At 40.7% G+C, this 17,503-nt stretch overlaps 1 protein-coding gene across 1 annotated transcript in view; it reads right to left on the bottom strand.

Moving 5' to 3' along the window:
• Positions 1-17,288, bottom strand: part of cacna1fb (calcium channel, voltage-dependent, L type, alpha 1F subunit) — a 51,928-nt gene extending 34,640 nt beyond the window's left edge. The window contains exons 1-4 of the mRNA XM_063464350.1: positions 16,945-17,288; positions 2,471-2,730; positions 2,200-2,300; positions 1,592-1,697 (exon numbers count right to left, since the gene is read on the bottom strand). Coding sequence (XP_063320420.1) covers positions 1,592-1,697; positions 2,200-2,300; positions 2,471-2,730; positions 16,945-16,966 — 489 coding nt within the window. The 5' untranslated portion in view covers positions 16,967-17,288. The remainder of the gene's footprint in view (positions 1-1,591; positions 1,698-2,199; positions 2,301-2,470; positions 2,731-16,944) is intronic.
• Between the last annotated feature and the right edge of the window lie 215 nt (positions 17,289-17,503).

Genomic DNA, 17,503 nt, shown 5'->3' with positions numbered 1-17,503 from the left:
AAATAAAAAGCAGCAGAGCGCTGTTGCAGATTCAGCCAGTAATCCTCTGCAGGTTTATCTCTACCACAGACCACTGAACATTAAACTCTGTTTCCACAGTGGATCCATAAATATCAGCCTGAGCTCCTTTCACGCCGCTTGGCTAAACATGTAGTTACTGTGATTTGTGTTTGTCGAAATAGGCAGAGATGTCACTTCAGCACAAAGTGGCTGCCTGAACAGCGAGTACAGTTCAACTGTAAGTGAAGATCGAGAGATGCAAACATAAAGAGGAGAGTGAGGAGGAGCCGAACCATCAGAGCAGAAACTCCTCAGATCTGATCACAAACCTGTCAGTCATCTACTGCATCAGCATCCATGACCTATGACTTCTACCACAGGAGCAACACACACAGTGGAGCTGAATCTGCAATCAGTGCACAAACCATGGAGCAACTTCTGGGGCAAAAACACACTCAACACAAAAAAGTACAGTCAGTATTTACAAAAGAGCACAGTGACAGGATTGCGTGTAAGGAAACTCAGAGATTTTTTTCTACTGACACTGTTGCATGTGTATTTCTGGGCGTAGGTCCTGTCTCAAAGTGCAAAATATAGGGAGGAGAAATAAATAATGCAAACTAATTTAATAATATTTGCAACACACAATTTATTGCAAATTTCTGATTAAAAAAAAACCCAATTTTTTTTGCTTAATAATAACAATAATAATAATAATAATGATGATGATAAATTGACTCTGCCTGTGTTTAGAAAACAGTGCAACTTTTGTAAATCACCCATGAACCTATTAACTCTTATGAGCACTGTTTGTGTATTACACGCTGTTTTCCCCGTGTATTAAATCAAATGCCAAAAACTGAAGTTCTTCTAATGGCCACTTGAGGCTGTCTCTAAAAGTGAGTCCATGTCCGTAGTCTCCGAATTCAGCCATGGAAACAAATACGTTTAGAACCTGCTACAAAAATACCTCTAAAGCGAACTACCAAGCAAACACATAACAAACATATAGCAGGTGTTTTTAATACTCATCTGTTTGGACTTTCTGACAGGTGTGCAGATATAAGCAACTTTAGTATCTTATATCAGTTAAACTGGACCTCTGAACTGTGTTTATGAAAAAAAAAAAACCCACATGTACTTGTATCATATGCAGCTCATCCAAGTAGTTTTATTTCAGTTTTGGTGAAAGGTGTTATCATTGAAAGGTTATGTATATCTGTGCATTGCACCCATATAGTTTATGGATGCTGCTTCTATCCAAGCTTGCGTGATTGGTTGATTACTTAGCAGTCCTCCCTGTAGTCCAAATATGGTAAATCCTTTTTTGGAGCTTAGATTTAGCATGTCATGCATTTCACTTTCATACCCACCACAGAGACTGACCGAGGAGAACTTAGCTTAGCTTAGCATGAAGACTAGAACCAGAGGGAAAGCACAGTACAGCTCCAGGAAACTAATAAATATCACCAAGTCCAAACTTCCATGTTTCTGTTTGATGTGAGACTACAAGGTCTCTGTGGTTGATCATAACATGAGAAATTTTAACTACCTGAGACCAGTGTGTTTGTGACTGTGTGTCTTATCTCACCAGATCGTGGTTGGTGGAGTTGGAGTCATCCTCAGGAAATGGTTTGGAAACTCCCAGGGCGACACAGTTTGCAAAGATGGCCAACAGGATGAAGATGTCAAATGGCCTGAGCTCCATTCAGGAAACAACTAAGAACAAGCTTTGTTTTTGACACTAGGACTCAATTTTAACCAGCCCGTGACATTTTTGCAGACCTATAAATCCTGTAACATCATCGGCATGACATGAGATTTTCTCATGTCACCTGCTGGCTCTGGAGATACATTACGGAGGACCTGTTCTGCAGATGTCCAGCTCTATATTTCAATTCTAGGACTCTAACAAAGTACTTTTGGATGAGTATAATTATATACTAGCCCTTTGTGTAGCCCAATTATACCACGAAATTCTTGCAGTTAAAATAATCTATTAATATATACATTTTGTTTGTGTTATTGATTATAAACTGACAGTCTCTCGACAATAATCTATCCAATAAAAGAAAAAAAAAAGAACATTTAACACAGCAGCATTATAAGTATATGGCAGAAAATAACATTAAAAAAAGCAATAAGTCATTTTTAACCTGGGACTAATTAACCTCTCCTTACGGTCACAGTAAAGGATACTTCCACTCAACAATATGGAGCGCAGCCCGTCTGATTGGGTTGTTGAGTTTCAGACAAAATAATGCCCGGGGAGCTCGCTGGACCTGATTAGTGCCCTGCACCTGAGGAGGAAGTGACATCAAGCATGTCATCAATAGCATCATCAACATTGGTAACTCTTTTATTGTCTTTTATTTTGCCTTTCCAAAAATGGTTCAGGTCAGCAGCTCCATACTATAACTGAAAACCTGCCGTCAGACCTTCCACCTGCGTGTTTAGCGTGTTTTCTCACCTGTTTCTTAGCGTGTTGTCCTCTTTTTCTCTGCGTTCCTGTTGAACTTGTGGTCGAGTGAAGCGTATCTGTTCTTGTCATTCTCACACCTCCTTCGTCCTCTCCATCCAGCTCTTGATCCCACTCTGCATTACTCTCCTCACCTCCTCCTTCTTCTCTGTCCCCTCTTCCATCCACCTCTCCTCCCTCCTCCTCTTCCTCACCTTCGCCCCCTCCTTCCTCCCCATCCACAGCTTTGGCATAGCCATTACGACCAGAACCTGGAAACAGAGAAATGCACAGAAAAAATGCAAAAGTCAAAACCTACAAGATTTTTCCAGTTTTAGCCTATCCATCGATAAATCCATCAATAAGTCCATCCATCCGTTTTCTTCCATATATCCTGGCTGGATCGCAGGGGCAGCAGCCTAAGCAGAGAGGTCCAGACCTCCCTCTCCCGGGTCACCTCCTCTAGCTTATCCAGGGGAACACCGAGGCGTTCCCAGACTGACAGATATGAGAGCGATATCGATATAACTCACAACAACTCACTCAGGAGGCACTCAGGAGGCGCCCTAAACAGATGCTCGAACCAGCTCAACTGCCTTCTTTTGACAAGGAGTAGCGCCTCTACTCTGAGCCCCTCTCAAATGACTGAACTCCTCACCCTATCTCTAAGACCCAACCATTTTTCGATCAGCGATCTTCAGTCACTGCCCAGAGCTCGTGCCCACAGGTGAGATGAAGATGAAGATCGACTGATAAATCGAGAGCTTTGCTTGTGTGCTCAGCTCTCTCTTCATCACGACAGACCTTTGTAGCTTCCGCATCACGGCAGACGCTGACTGCATATTTTTTATCCAGTGTATTTGTATAACATTGTCTCTCAGCCTCACATAAAACTGCAGAAGAAGAACCAGAATCTAGTATTTGCTGCTGATCTTCATGTCATAATAATATCCACTTGTTACGCCTGTTATCATTAGCCATTTCCAGGTCCAACTACTTCTTCAGTTCTCAAAATCAAGCAGGCACTGAGGCACAAAAAAAAAGACTTTTAATTCAGTTCAATTTAGTTTTATTTATATAGCTCCAAATCACAACAACACCTCAGACAAAAGAACCCAAGAACAAAACTCCCAAACACAGGTTAAGCAACGTAGTGTTTGCTGTGGAGTGCAGCGAAAAGTTCTCAGAGCTTTACATCGAAGAAATCAAACAGCCTCCGGCATAATATACAAGAACCAACTCGACAGGACAAGACTCAACTGTACATCTGCACCTAAAGGTCAAAGGTCCCCCTTTCGTGGATTCCAGTATTTACATTTTTGACAGAGAAGACAGATGGTTTGAAAGAGGAGTTAGGTCGGGCCTTTGGATGTGTCAAATGTATGTGTATTTAACTCCAGGTGTTTGTGGCCATGAACCAGTCTGTCTGTAACACACGTGTGATTTTTCCTTCTCTTCTGACCTCGCTACAAGGTCAAAGAGGAGAGAAGCGTGACATGGAGAAAAGAAATGAGGTAAAATGAACCGTGAGGAAGAGAAGGAGAGAGATGTGATAGAATCCAGAGGAGGTGAAAAAAAGAAATTATAGTGAACAGCTGCGACCTAGATCTGTGTGTGTGTGTGTGCGTGTGTGATGTAGGCTGGGATTGGTGTGTTGGTACCTGAACACACATGCACACACAGACATGTTTGTCTTTATATACCTAAGAGGACCTCAACACTGAACCCTGAAACCAAGTCAAACCCTGAAGCAGACGTCCTCAAAGGGTAGGAACATCCACAGGTCCTCACAATGATAGCAAAACAAGGACACACACACAGATTATATCTACCTCTCTCCATTTAGTCCTTTCCTAGAGTTCCTGTATTTCCCAGAATGCATCGCTTTTGCATCCAGCTGCCTTTTATTTACCACGCAGGTAGAGACGGTAAGAGCAGAGTGGGACCGATGGATGCCTTCATGGTCAGTGGGAAAAAACGCCCTCACATGTATTAAGCATCAAACAGTTTATTTGTGCAGCCTTGTCTAAACATGTTTCTTATATTTTGTGGGTGAAGATGAATATTTGTGTTATTATTGTTATTTTTTATTATGGTTTTGTATAATATAGTATAATAATATATTATTATTTGTTGTTTATTTTTTATAGAACCTGTGTGGTGGAAAACCTCTATACAAAAGAAAAAAATATATACTAATCTCAGTCCCAATTTTATTATTTTCTCATAAGGCTTACTTTAATTTGTACTGAGGCAGAGTATACTGTAAGTATATATCACAGATATATTATTTATATTGACTGTGAAAGGACATATTGACAGTGCTCACCAGACAAAGAAAGGCTGTCCAGCGTGGTTGGAGTGGTAGAGAGGACAAAAGAGGACACATTTACAAAAATCCCTGATCAAAAGCAAATTTAAAACAAAGTCAAAACAAGCAAAAACCAACGTTAGACCAATGCTTACTGGGCAGCTGGGTAGCAAACAACCATAGCACAACCAAGAACATCTAGAACCATCAATTAACCCGTGTTGAGAATTTCATGCAAAAACAATACGACTCAGTTTCCCAACACAAACAGTTTTTCAAAACAATGCGTTTCTCAACTCAGCTTTTATTCCTGTTAATAAACTTAAAAAAAAATAACTGTAAAACAGAAGGTCTGTTTATTTATGAGCCCCCTGAGGTCTAAGTCATTATATGAGCCAACTCTAACACTAGTCCTATTATGCACTTTAAGACAGCAGCACCAGCTATTGCTATCAAGTGATGCTTTGCAATATCAAACTAAAACAAATACCTGAATCCCAAATATCTACTGAGATGATCTGAAATACAACACTAAATATGATTCTGAATGTTGTTGTTTTTGTTTGTATTATTGTAGATAGTTTAACAGAGTCATTATCTAATTATAAATTATCTGAAAAGCTCATTAAATGCCAGCTTTGCAGTTGTTGCTGTCACTCACTTATCTTTAAGTAACATCTCTACATCAGTGATGCCTTTATGTGTGGTAAAGGAAACCTGGAAAGTGTTCCTGATATGAAATGTGCACTGAAGAAAGGAGAATTATGGTCCTCATCAGAGTTAAAGAGGATGTTCGGTTTAAGACGGGTCTATTTTATGATGGACAGATCACTTCTGTACGAGTCCTTTGATTTCATTAACAGGTGATGTCATCCTGGTTGCAATACTGTAAAGAAGCATTTCTACTGTACACATTTTAGAGCAGAAGCGTGGTTTACTTTGTATTATTACACTTTGCTTTTGTTTTTATTTTGCAAGAGTTCAGAAAGTCCTGCTAAGCAGTTTTGCTGTAGAGACCTTTGATTTCTACAGCAGATCTGCGTAGTTACTAGAAAAACTTCTCACCGATGCATTTGGTCATGTTCTGCTCTGAGCTACATCACCGTATGATGACAAGTTTTTATGTTTTAGGAAAATAAAAGGACTCCCATTGAAGAGCTGGTGAAGCTGCTTCACCCGCAGGACAACAAGAACCATCCAATTATCCCCGAATTATCCCGAGTCAGCTTGCATCATCGAGAGGACAGTGAGTGTGTGTTCAGGTACTTGTGTCTTTGTGGGGACCAATCCGATTTTATTTATATTTGTGAGGACGCTGTAGCCAGTCCTTACTTTTAGGCAGATGTTAAAAGGTTGAGTGTTCAGACCTGGTTTTATAGTAAAGACCTCACATAGTACAAAACATTTTTTTTAAAGTTAAATGGATCTTTTGGCAAAGGATGATGTGGAAAGTGTTGACATTTATTGAAATTCTGGACATTTTTTTTGGAATATGGCAGCACTTAGAAGTGAATAAATTCAAGAGAAGATGAGAATCGTTCTTAAAAAACTGAACGAGTTTCAGGTTGCCATTATTTTAATGATGGTCTTCGCAAACATGTGTGAGTGTGTGTGGTGTAGTGGTACATCCCATGGCTCGCACAGAATTCTCCATCCGCCTTGTTAACTTTCTACTTTTCACTGCCCATTCTCAGTGTGTGTGTGTGTGTGTGTGTGTGTGTGTGTGTGTGTGTGTGTCACGCTACCCTCCAGCCTGGTCCAGCTGGAAGGTCATCAGTTCAGTTAGTGAATGTTGGAGCAGTTTTTTCTTCTTCACTGCTCACAAACACAGTTCTGCAGCAGCAGCCACGCTCAGTTCTCTAGTCAGTCCAGTCAATATTATAATGTTTATTATCTGATAAATCATCCAAGTGCTCAGATCTCCTCCTACAAAACACAAGCTTAACTGTGTTAATTGTGAAAGTAGTATCATTCTTGTTTAATTTCCTTAGAAATTATGCTAAAATGTTTCAAAATAAGCAACATCAACAAAACTGAGATAAAAGCTATTCATCCTAAATAAAATAAAAGTTATGGAAGAGATATTTTGTTTAGTTTTTACAAATGTACAAATGCCCCCCCCCCCCCCCCCCCCCCCCCACACACACACACACACGCACACACGCGCGCGGTTTATTTCAAACCTCAAACATTTAGTAAATAATTAAGCAAATACAAGTAAACTGCAATAAATTACAGGCAGCAATAAAATACACTGCTAACTCTACGTCCACACCTACACGGGTATTTTTGAAAACGCAGCTGTTTCTGTGCGTTTGGGCCTTTCGTCCACACGTAAACGGCGTTTTGAATCACCGAAAACTGAGATTTTTTAAAACTCCTTTTTTGCGTTTACGTGTGGACGAGGAATACAGAGTTCGTCACGCAACGTCAAAGGTATGTGCCTCTTTTCACATCACTCTGTGCCCCACGTTATTGTTTACATGAGATGAACTGCAGAATAGAGACAAAATGCTGTTAATCTGACTATCTTCAGGTTTTACACGCTTACATATACACACGTAGTTACTGTCCCTCCATTTACAAAGGCAGAGGCGTCACGGTGTGATTATTTTACATGTAGTTGTTTTTTTCCTGTGTAATAATATTCAACATTGCTATCAATACATTTTTTCAGAAAATGCCTCTCTGTGCAAAATGGGTTCAAAAACATAAACAGCTGTGGGATACTGTTTGTCTGTGATTTGAACCGGAGGAACAAATCGTGGCAGGATCAGCCTGATGTTATTTGTATCCCGCTGTAACTTTACTGTATAAAGAGCTAACATCTCCAAAATGTCAGGAGTAGTTAGTCATTACAAGAAGTGTTTGTGAACTAAAAATCAACAATGTGGGATACTGTTTGTCCGTGATTTGGAGAGCCCAGCGCTGCTCCTGACGTAGGGGAAACTAATTCTGTTGCAGAGACCTACCTCGGCACTTGTGCAGGTGAAGCCAAAGGGAAGACATGCTTCACCATATTTTCTAGTCTTTGGCTTGGAAGGAAGTTGGTTTGAAAACATATGCTTCATCTCCTGCTTTGCGTTGTGTGGGCGCCCCGTCAAAAACCTGTCCATTATGCTAGCAGTGTCCAAGCGTTCTTTTTTTTTCTTTTCATACCGCGGTATGAAAAGAGCGGGCCCCACACTTTGGGAACCTCTGGACTAAAAGATGCATGCATAAGTAATGTGGGAATACCTTAAACATGCATTTATTCAGCAGGGTGCAGCTACTAGCGGCAAGAAGAAGAACGCGTGTATAGAAATCTATGTGAAAACTACCTTACTGCTCACTCAGTCTATACATTTATTTGTAAGTCATGGTAAATTAAATTATTTCAGGAGCTTTTTAAACTTTTATTATGACAGGACAGCTGGGAAAGACATGGCCTGTGGCAGACTGGAACTTGGGCCTTTGCAATACCCTTATAGCATATGGTTCTCCTGCCTGTTCAACCCAGTGAGCTATACCAGACCCCAAACATGGTGCCATTTAGAGCCAAATAGATGATAAAGCAGAGTATGCTTCAGGGAAACAAGCTTGTTATTAAGAATTTGTTAATCTTACAATGTCTATTGTCTCATTGTCTTGCAGGTTCTCAGTCACTTCCCTTGCTCATGACATCCAGCACTGAAACACTAACAGCCCAACCACCAAAATGTTTGGCTTAAAGTTTAAGTAATACGTCTGTGCCAAATCCATGCAGAACCTATGGAGAACCCAGCCTATGCAAATGGCAATGGCTAAATGGCCTAGGTTATGTGGTTACGATGTACTTATGCTGTAACCTGATCTTCCTTTGTAGGTTTTGGGGGTTCTTAATAAACTAAAAATAAACTATGGTGTAGATAGGTAACCATTAAGTATTGTCAGGATGGCTACATGCATTTTTATATGCAGTTTTTAGGTTTGTGCTAGTATAAGTGGCTCGACCAACAGAAGGACTCTTTGGTATAATAAATAAAGACTCACATTTGTACTGCCAGTAAAGCTCACCAGATTTATCAGGTGACCCATATGCCACAAGGCTAACGCAGGTGTTCTCTCTGGTCTTCTGTCAACAATAAATCTTTAAAAATCTATAAGAATGTGCTCCGCGAATTATATTTTGCTTTTAAATCTCTTTCAATATTAATTGAAATGCCACCCTGAACTGCATGCAGACCAGCTTGTTTTAGAGCTTTGGAGCAGCCACAGACTGCTGCAGACAGTGAGTGAGACAGATGTTTTCAAAGGGAAGCTGGAGCAGCTGGTTTTATCTTAATAGCATCAGAGGAAGACCGATAGTTTTAGTTTAAATGGTCATCACCATATTTCTGACAAAAGCCACCTGAATATGCTGTTAACACTATCCCTGACACTGATTGATGATATATTCTGTCAGTTAACCGTTATAAACTATCTGGAAGAAACTATATTTACCGATCCATGATAGACAGATATATATGACAGAGATAAGTGAGCAAAGCTATACCTAAATATAATGTAAAACATTTAAGACTGAAAGAAGAAATAAAACTGCAAGATTCTTCCTTGAAACATCACTATAAACATCAACCTCCACAGTGTTTCTTTGCATTTTATGCTTTGAAATGTCTTCCTTTATATGTTTATATAACAGCTGGAAAAACAGAGGACCTAGTATAGAGCTTTGCGGTACTCCTGTTAGCAACATTAAAGCAAAGACTTCACTCAGTTATTTTAAAACACACTGCTGTTGAGATAAAAAAAAAATAATAATAATGAATTTAGTTAATTTCATGCTAACCCTGAGCATTTGATTTACCGTGACCATAGTAACCTTTTAATCTTCAGCAAATAAATTGACTATTCAAATTATTGAATTATTGATTATTTCTTAGCCATGTTAGTGTTTGTATGTTAAACATTACCTTAGTTATAGTCTTTCTGGACTTTTTGTTCTATAATATATACACTATACTTTCTACTACAGTGGCTTGCAAAAGTATCCGGCCCCCTTGAACTTTTCCACATTTTGTCATATTACAGCCACAAACATGAATCAATTTTATTGGAATTCCACGTGAAAGACCAATACAAAGTGGTGTAGACGTGAGAAGTGGAACGAAAATCATACATGATTCCAAACATTTTTTACAAATATATAACTGAAAAGTGGGGTGTGCGTAATTATTCAGCCCCCTGAGTCAATACTTTGTAGAACTACCTTTTGCTGCAATTACAGCTGCCAGTCTTTTAGGGTATGTCTCTACCAGAGACTGAAATTCTTGCCCATTCTTCTTTGCGAAACAGCTTCACAACTGTCCTGTGACGGCCTCAGAGGTTGTCTAAGAGAATATTGGGGGCAACAACACCATGAAGTCCAAAAAACACACCAGACAGGCCAGGGATAAAGTTATTGAGAAATTTAAAGTAGGCTTAGGCTACAAAAAGATTTCCCAAGCCTTGAACATCCCACGGAGCACTGTTCAAGCGATCATTCAGAAATGGAAGGAGTATGGCGCAACTGTAAACCTACCAAGACAAGGCCGTCCACCTAAACCCACAGGCCGAACAAGGAGAGGGCTGATCAGAAATGCAGCCAAGAGGCCCATGGTGACTCTGGACGAGCTGCAGAGATCTACAGCTCAGGTGGGGGAATCTGTCCATAGGACAACTATTAGTCGTGCACTGCACAAAGTTGGCCTTTATGGAAGAGTGGCAAGAAGAAAGCCATTGTTAACAGAAAACCATAAGAAGTCCCATTTGCAGTTTGCCACAAGCCATGTGGGGGACACAGCAAACATGTGGAAGAAGGTGCTCTGGTCAGATGAGACCAAAATGGAACTTTTTGGCCAAAATGCAAAACGCTATGTGTGGCGGAAAACTAACACTGCACATCACTCTGAACACACCATCCCCACTGTCAAATATGGTGGTGGCAGCATCATGCTCTGGGGGTGCTTCTCTTCAGCAGGGACAGGGAAGCTGGTCAGAGTTGATGGGAAGATGGATGGAGCCAAATACAGGGCAATCTTGGAAGAAAACCTCTTGGAGTCTGCAAAAGACTTGAGACTGGGACGGAGGTTCACCTTCCAGCAGGACAACGACCCTAAACATAAAGCCAGGGCAACAATGGAATGGTTTAACACAAAACATATCCATGTGTTAGAATGGCTCAGTCAAAGTCCAGATCTAAATCCAATCGAGAATCTGTGGCAAGATCTGAAAACTGCTGTTCACAAACGCTGTCCATCTAATCTGACTGAGCTGGAGCTGTTTTGCAAAGAAGAATGGGCAAGGATTTCAGTCTCTAGATGTGCAAAGCTGGTAGAGACATACCCTAAAAGACTGGCAGCTGTAATTGCAGCAAAAGGTAGTTCTACAAAGTATTGACTCAGGGGGCTGAATAATTACGCACATCCCACTTTGCAGTTATTTATTTGTAAAAAATGTTTGGAATCATGTATGATTTTCGTTCCACTTCTCACGTCTACACCACTTTGTATTGGTCTTTCACGTGGAATTCCAATAAAATTGATTCATGTTTGTCGCTGTAATGTGACAAAATGTTGAAAAGTTCAAGGGGGCCGAATACTTTTGCAAGCCACTGTATATGAATGAGGAATGGAAAAAAATGATAGCAAGTCTGAGTGCTATTGTTGCGATTAAATTGCAGAGCTTGAAAAGCTTTTTGGATCCTTTTTGATGGAACTGATTTCAGAGCGTTACAGACTTTTAAGGACTTACAGATTTGTTGCGAATAACTTTTTTTTATAAAGCCCTTAGGGTGAGATATTAAAACGTGGATTTCTCAGCCTTCAGATGAAAAAAAAAGAGTGACACCTGAGAAATCAGACAAGGGCGGATGTGAAAAAATAGCACCCTTCAGGTCAGCATCAAGGAGCCATCAGTAACAAATCATCTGAACTAAAATAACTGAAAAAATCCTGTCAGTGTCTCAGAGTCCAGCTGGATCAGGATGGAACTGCCTACTCACCTTAAAGGTTACTTGGGGGTTTAAGTTGTGTTAAAATTAACTTTCTTTCATGCGCTCAGAACAAAAGGAGGGATTAACTCTACTGCCACAGCAACAGATGAAGTTACATGGGAAATGCTAATTTCCATGACAACGTTATCAGAAAGTCCATGAAGAGCATCTTAATTCAGTGAGCAGAGAGCAGAAAGTCTGATCCTCCTATATCAGGATCAGGAGGATTAAACTGAGTCCCTCTTAAAAAGATGGAAGCCACAACCTCCAGTAATTTCATCCCACCTGAGCTCTGAGGTCAGACCTGACAGAGATCTGAGGTTCTGTAGCATCCCTCCGTCTGCAGATATAATGGTTTTCATTGTGCAGGAACGTCTACGTCAATTCGGACTGCACACTTTATGAAGAAAGTAATGAAGAATTTTACAGTTCCCACCTGTCTTCATAACTGTTTACACTGAAAACATCATTAATGGAGTAAAAAACAGATCCAGAACAGGTGGAGAGTTCAGTAACCATATCCATTCATGCACAGCTCATGGTTAATTCTTGAAGAACCAAGCTCAGCCAGCAATCGTGACAGCTCAGCTGACCTCAACACCAGCCCACATCAGCTATGCTGATACTCTTCTGTGCCCTGGGCTACAAAGTAAGCTCAACATAGCCAGGATATCATTCAATTATCTGGTTTCACTTACCCTAAATCAGCCATAAGGCTAAGGGTTAAAACTAATGGCGGTGCTGGTATGGTGAAAGGGGCTGACCCTTCACAAACTGGCAGATGTTACAGTGAATGGCTGTCCTAATATTATATCTTAAAATGTTAGACTTTTGAAGGGGAACCAAGACAAAGTGGCTAAAATGAACTCAGAACTGAAATTGATATTTTTGCTCCAGGGGAAAAAATTTGGATCAGGGTGCTTGCTCGTAGGGAGTCATCTGATTGTTGGAGTGTTCTGTCTGTTATTGCCTATTATGGTCTTTACCTTTAGCACTTTGATGTGTTTAGTTGATTTGAAAAATTGAGGGTAAGAACACTGAATCACAGACAGTGTGTTGCACTTTTGGAGGAGGATGAGACTGAAGCTGGTGACATAGGCACACAGATAACAGGTGGCTCAGCCTGGGCAAAGTGCTAAAAATAGTCTGGGACCTGTAAGCAGAAAATCCAAAATTTTGTTAGAAGAAAGGCAGATCTTGAATTTGCTGTCTGGATTAATAAAAGGACTAAATAGCAAACTGCAATACAAAGGCCTATTTACACATGGTAAATGGACTCATTCTTATATAGCGCTTTTCTACTCTCCTGGAGCACTCAATGTGCTTTATACAACATGCCACATTCACTTTCTTCATGGCTAACATTCACACACATTCATACTCCAACGGATGCATTAGAGAACAACTTGGGGTTAGTATGTTGCCCAAGGAGACCTGGCATGCAGACATCCATGGATGGAACCACTAACCTTCCAATCAGGAGATGACCCGTCTACCTCCTGAGCTGCAGCCACACTTTAACTCCCAAACATAGGGCCGGTGAAGGCTTTCCTGAAAAAGTTGCTGTTTCTTCCAAGCCAATTAGAGAGCAACACTCACATACCAGTGGAACAGTGGACAGTGAAAGAAGCCACAACATCAGGTGACTGCCTAAGCTGGTACTCATCAATGTTATGAGGCAAGTAAGTTTTCAAAGCAATGTAAGGACTTCAAAACAGCTGAGAGTGAAATGCACATCATTTCATTCCTTGCACTTGCAGAGAGGATAATGCATCCAGTGGTGTTCACCTTGAACTCATTGACCTGCAGTCTGATTCACTGCTGGCAGATCACTTCAAGCCAATATTTCTGCTGGACTTTTATTCTTCTTTCAAAAAGGAGAATTTCTCTATATAAAGAGAGACGCTCAGAAGATGTTAGCTCTCTTTGCATCTACGTTCATTTGTGAATAAAAACAACTTTGAATCTCTTTGAATCTTTAATCCATTTCAGGCTATTCGTACTACCTCTGACATACTCCATGTTGAATCCACTGTCAATAATGCCTCTTCTATTCATGGCACTGCTGTCCTTGTCTTTAGGATTTCTAGAACACCGCCATACATCAGAATATAAATTGCTGCAGATGATATAAAAACCTTGTTTTGACTAAAGTGGTCCTTACAGAGACATAATTACAGCCTTGTTCTTGCTATTTGCCAGGAGGTGAAGTAGGAACTCACCCTGCAGAGTCCTCATGTGCTACTTAAATGGGCACGCATATGGTAATGATATTACCTTTTTAAAACAACTTTAACATCTTTTTAATTGATCTAAAAGGTCCTCGAGGAGAACATCAGTCTCAGAAACACACGATATCGATCATTGTTAACTGTCATGTGTCCTCAACCATTTAAACTTTATTGGAACATCCTATTGCAGACCTGAGTAACTTTACTGAGCATCCACTGATTGAAAATCTGTCAAAATAAAGATTTACTTTGACCCACTGCTATGTTTTTATGCTGCTTTACGTTTACCTGCAAAAACTAAATTATGTTTGTGAATAAATCAGCTCAAGCTCACATGTGACTGTTACTGAGTGTTAATAATAAGATGACCCCGAGGAGAAAACATAAACAAGCAAAAGCACAAACATTAAAGGAGACATGCTCCAAATGCAGGCAGCAGAAACAGACTCATACAAGCAGGAAACACATGCACAGAGAAACAGGTGCTGCTTTAGGATGTTAAATGTTCTCAGTTTGGATGAAAATGAGTGATTCCAAGTCACATATATATGTGTGTTATTTTCTATATGGAGCATTATGTCACCAAGTTAGAGCTATTAGAGTCACCCTTCATGGTAACAGCCTAACTCCAGAGATGACCAGCTGATCATTGTTTACCTGAGGCTCTAACAACTCTTTAGGGCTCAATGCGGCACATATGCATATATAAAACATCACAACATGAAATGAAGCAGAGTCATCCTTTTTAAATTGCCATGTTTTGGATTTCAGGGCCACCATATCTGAGATCTGAGGCCTGCCTTATTAAGAAGAGTTGACCACTGTTAGCGTGTCCACAGAGATGCACAACTGCATCATATCCAGAAACACAACATAAAGCACAACGATAAACACAATCTAACAGCTTTAGATGCTGCACAGCTGCATCCAAGCAGAACAGATCACTGTAATCCAGTAAAGCTGATCAGGCCACAGTGACGAGGTGGTCCTCTGCCTCCATGATTCACTGCACTTATAACAGTAGCATCTACAGCTACACAGCCACATACAATGCTCCAAAAAAATTAAATAAAGTTAAAGCACCATTTTTTAACCAGAGTTTAGTATCAAGTCACTTAAACCTCTGGGATATTGATGTGATCAGTAAAGTAGCAGAAGGGGTTGTTTATAGGTTTCACTGGAGGGGGAACAATGAGACAACACCAAAACAGGAATGCTTTTAAAGCTGGACACTACTGACATTTTTTCCTCCTCATCTTTTCTGATTGTTTGCCACTAGTTTTGCATTTGGCTAGGGTCAGCATCACTACTGGTATCATGAGGTGATACCTGGACCCTACAGAGGTTGGACAGGTAGTCCAACTCCTCCATGATGGCACATCAATATGTGCCATTGTCAGACGGATTGCTGTGCCTCCCAGCACAGTCCCGAAAGCATGGAGCAAATTCCAGGAGACAGACAGTGACTCTAGGAGAGCTGGACAAGGCCCTCAATCAATCAGGACCGGTATCTGCTTCTTTGTGCAAGTAGGATGAGCGCTGCCAGAGCTATAAAATGACCTCCAGCATAACACTGGTGTAAACATTTCTGACCACACAATCATAAACAGACTTCATGAGGGTGGCCTGAGGGCCCTACATCCTTCAGTGGGCCTTGTGCTTGCTGCCCGGCACCGTGGAGCCCGATTGGCACTTGCCATAGAAGGCCACAGGCACAGTGCTTTTCACCCTATGATGCCTTGAAGTTTTTGAGCAGTCTAGGACCAGTTTCTTCTCCAGGAACCCCCCTCCCCCTCCTCCCCCGAGTCACATGGCACATCTATGACATATTCTTTACACCTCAGTGGACAGCACAGTTTCCCCAATGAGTGATGTTTCACACAGTAAGCAGAAAACACCCCTTTGAAGTTAAGCATTAAAAGCACACTGTCTGGTTCCTGATGGTCGAGCCTGGATCACAAACCAGACACGGTGAAAAAACACAAAGACCAGACCTTAAAGAGCTGCAGACCCACAGGTTGATTCTACTGCAAATCTGGTTTTTAGATCATAGATCAAGTTCATCTCATTTCATCAGAGAGGAACTGTGAGGGTGAAAAAATGATTCAGTATATCTGGTTTTCTTTCATCATCACCTGACTGACAAACTCAGGTTCAGGGACCCAGAGCGACCAGACCTGTGATGCACACGACTTGCTGTTGAAAAATCAATAAAATGAAATGAAATTAATCAAGCACACAGAGACTGAAAATAAGCACATAAAGGCCACAGGTAAAAGCACGACAATTGTGAAATGACCACAAAAGGATAAAAAGTGGACAAACATTTATCGTGAGGATCGTGTTCTCCAGAAAATGAAGATATCCAAGCTCAAGATCTCCTCGTGCCTTCAACGTGACCTAAATGATCGCAGCAGCTTCTAAATCTCTAAGGTGTGCACAGATGTGCTGTATGAAGCTAAAGTTAGTAGAAAAGAAACACAAAGATCATGTATTGGTTTGAATCTCTGCTCTACACTGCAGCATCACACACACTCACACACAGGATTTATGGCGTGTAGGGAAACAGGACATAATGATAGGAACCATTAGTTCAGGTGATGTGAAGGGAATCAGATGGTAAACTGGACCAGATGTTTTCACGTCCTATATTTACTGTTGTGCTGTTTGTTCAAACTTTTTATTTCTATGTTATCAAATTTGCCCATTTGGAAGATTTTAAAATTCTATTCGTGAGTTTCTTTGGAGAGAAAATTTAGTTTTAGTTTCAGATCACTTCTGCATTTCCCATAACTCAAATAAAACAAATAAAAGCCAAATGAGCTGTAGTCGATTAATCGCACAGCTGTGACCTTCATACAGAAAATACAGCTGTTCCAGTCTGGCTCCAGCTGAAACACAGAAATCTGAACTTTAACCAAGTGATCCACTGACAGATTCACTGAGCGCTTACTTCGGTGGTTCTCCTCGTACATCTTCGCTGGTCCTCAGCGCCACACACCGATGATCATCGTCAGTCGATCCGAGCTTTCATCAGTTTCCTGCCGGTTCGACCCTCATCAGCTGCTTTATTCCGAGTCACCAACAACTTGTCCGCATTTCGCTGACAAATGCACCTCAAAATTAATCCACCTTTTTTCTGATGCAGCCGCAGTTAAATTTTCCGATTCATCGATCAATTAATTAATTAACCTCCAAATGAAGTTAAAAAGTATGAATAAAAAGGATAAATCCGGACATGCAGCGATCGGGGAGGCGAATTCAGCTTCTTTTTAAGCTTCGCTTCACTAATCTGACTCTCTTCATCTATCTGCTCATCGCTCTCTCTCTCTCTCTCTGTCTGTCTGTCAGAGGTTCTCTACCTCTCTCTCTCTCCCTCCCTCTCTTTCCCAATTGGGGATTAAACAGAAAAAACCTCGGTGTTAAAGGGGAGGGCAAATGGAGACGAATTAAAGGCGCAGAGACAGGAGCCTTTGTCACCGAACTGATTAAAATGATAAATGTTCTGAGGA

This window comes from Pelmatolapia mariae, linkage group LG20 (genome assembly GCF_036321145.2).
Source record: "Pelmatolapia mariae isolate MD_Pm_ZW linkage group LG20, Pm_UMD_F_2, whole genome shotgun sequence".
Taxonomy (NCBI): Eukaryota; Metazoa; Chordata; class Actinopteri; order Cichliformes; family Cichlidae; genus Pelmatolapia; species Pelmatolapia mariae.
The sequence above is the reverse complement of the archived record's forward strand: the minus strand, read 5'-3'. Positions and strand labels throughout refer to the sequence as shown.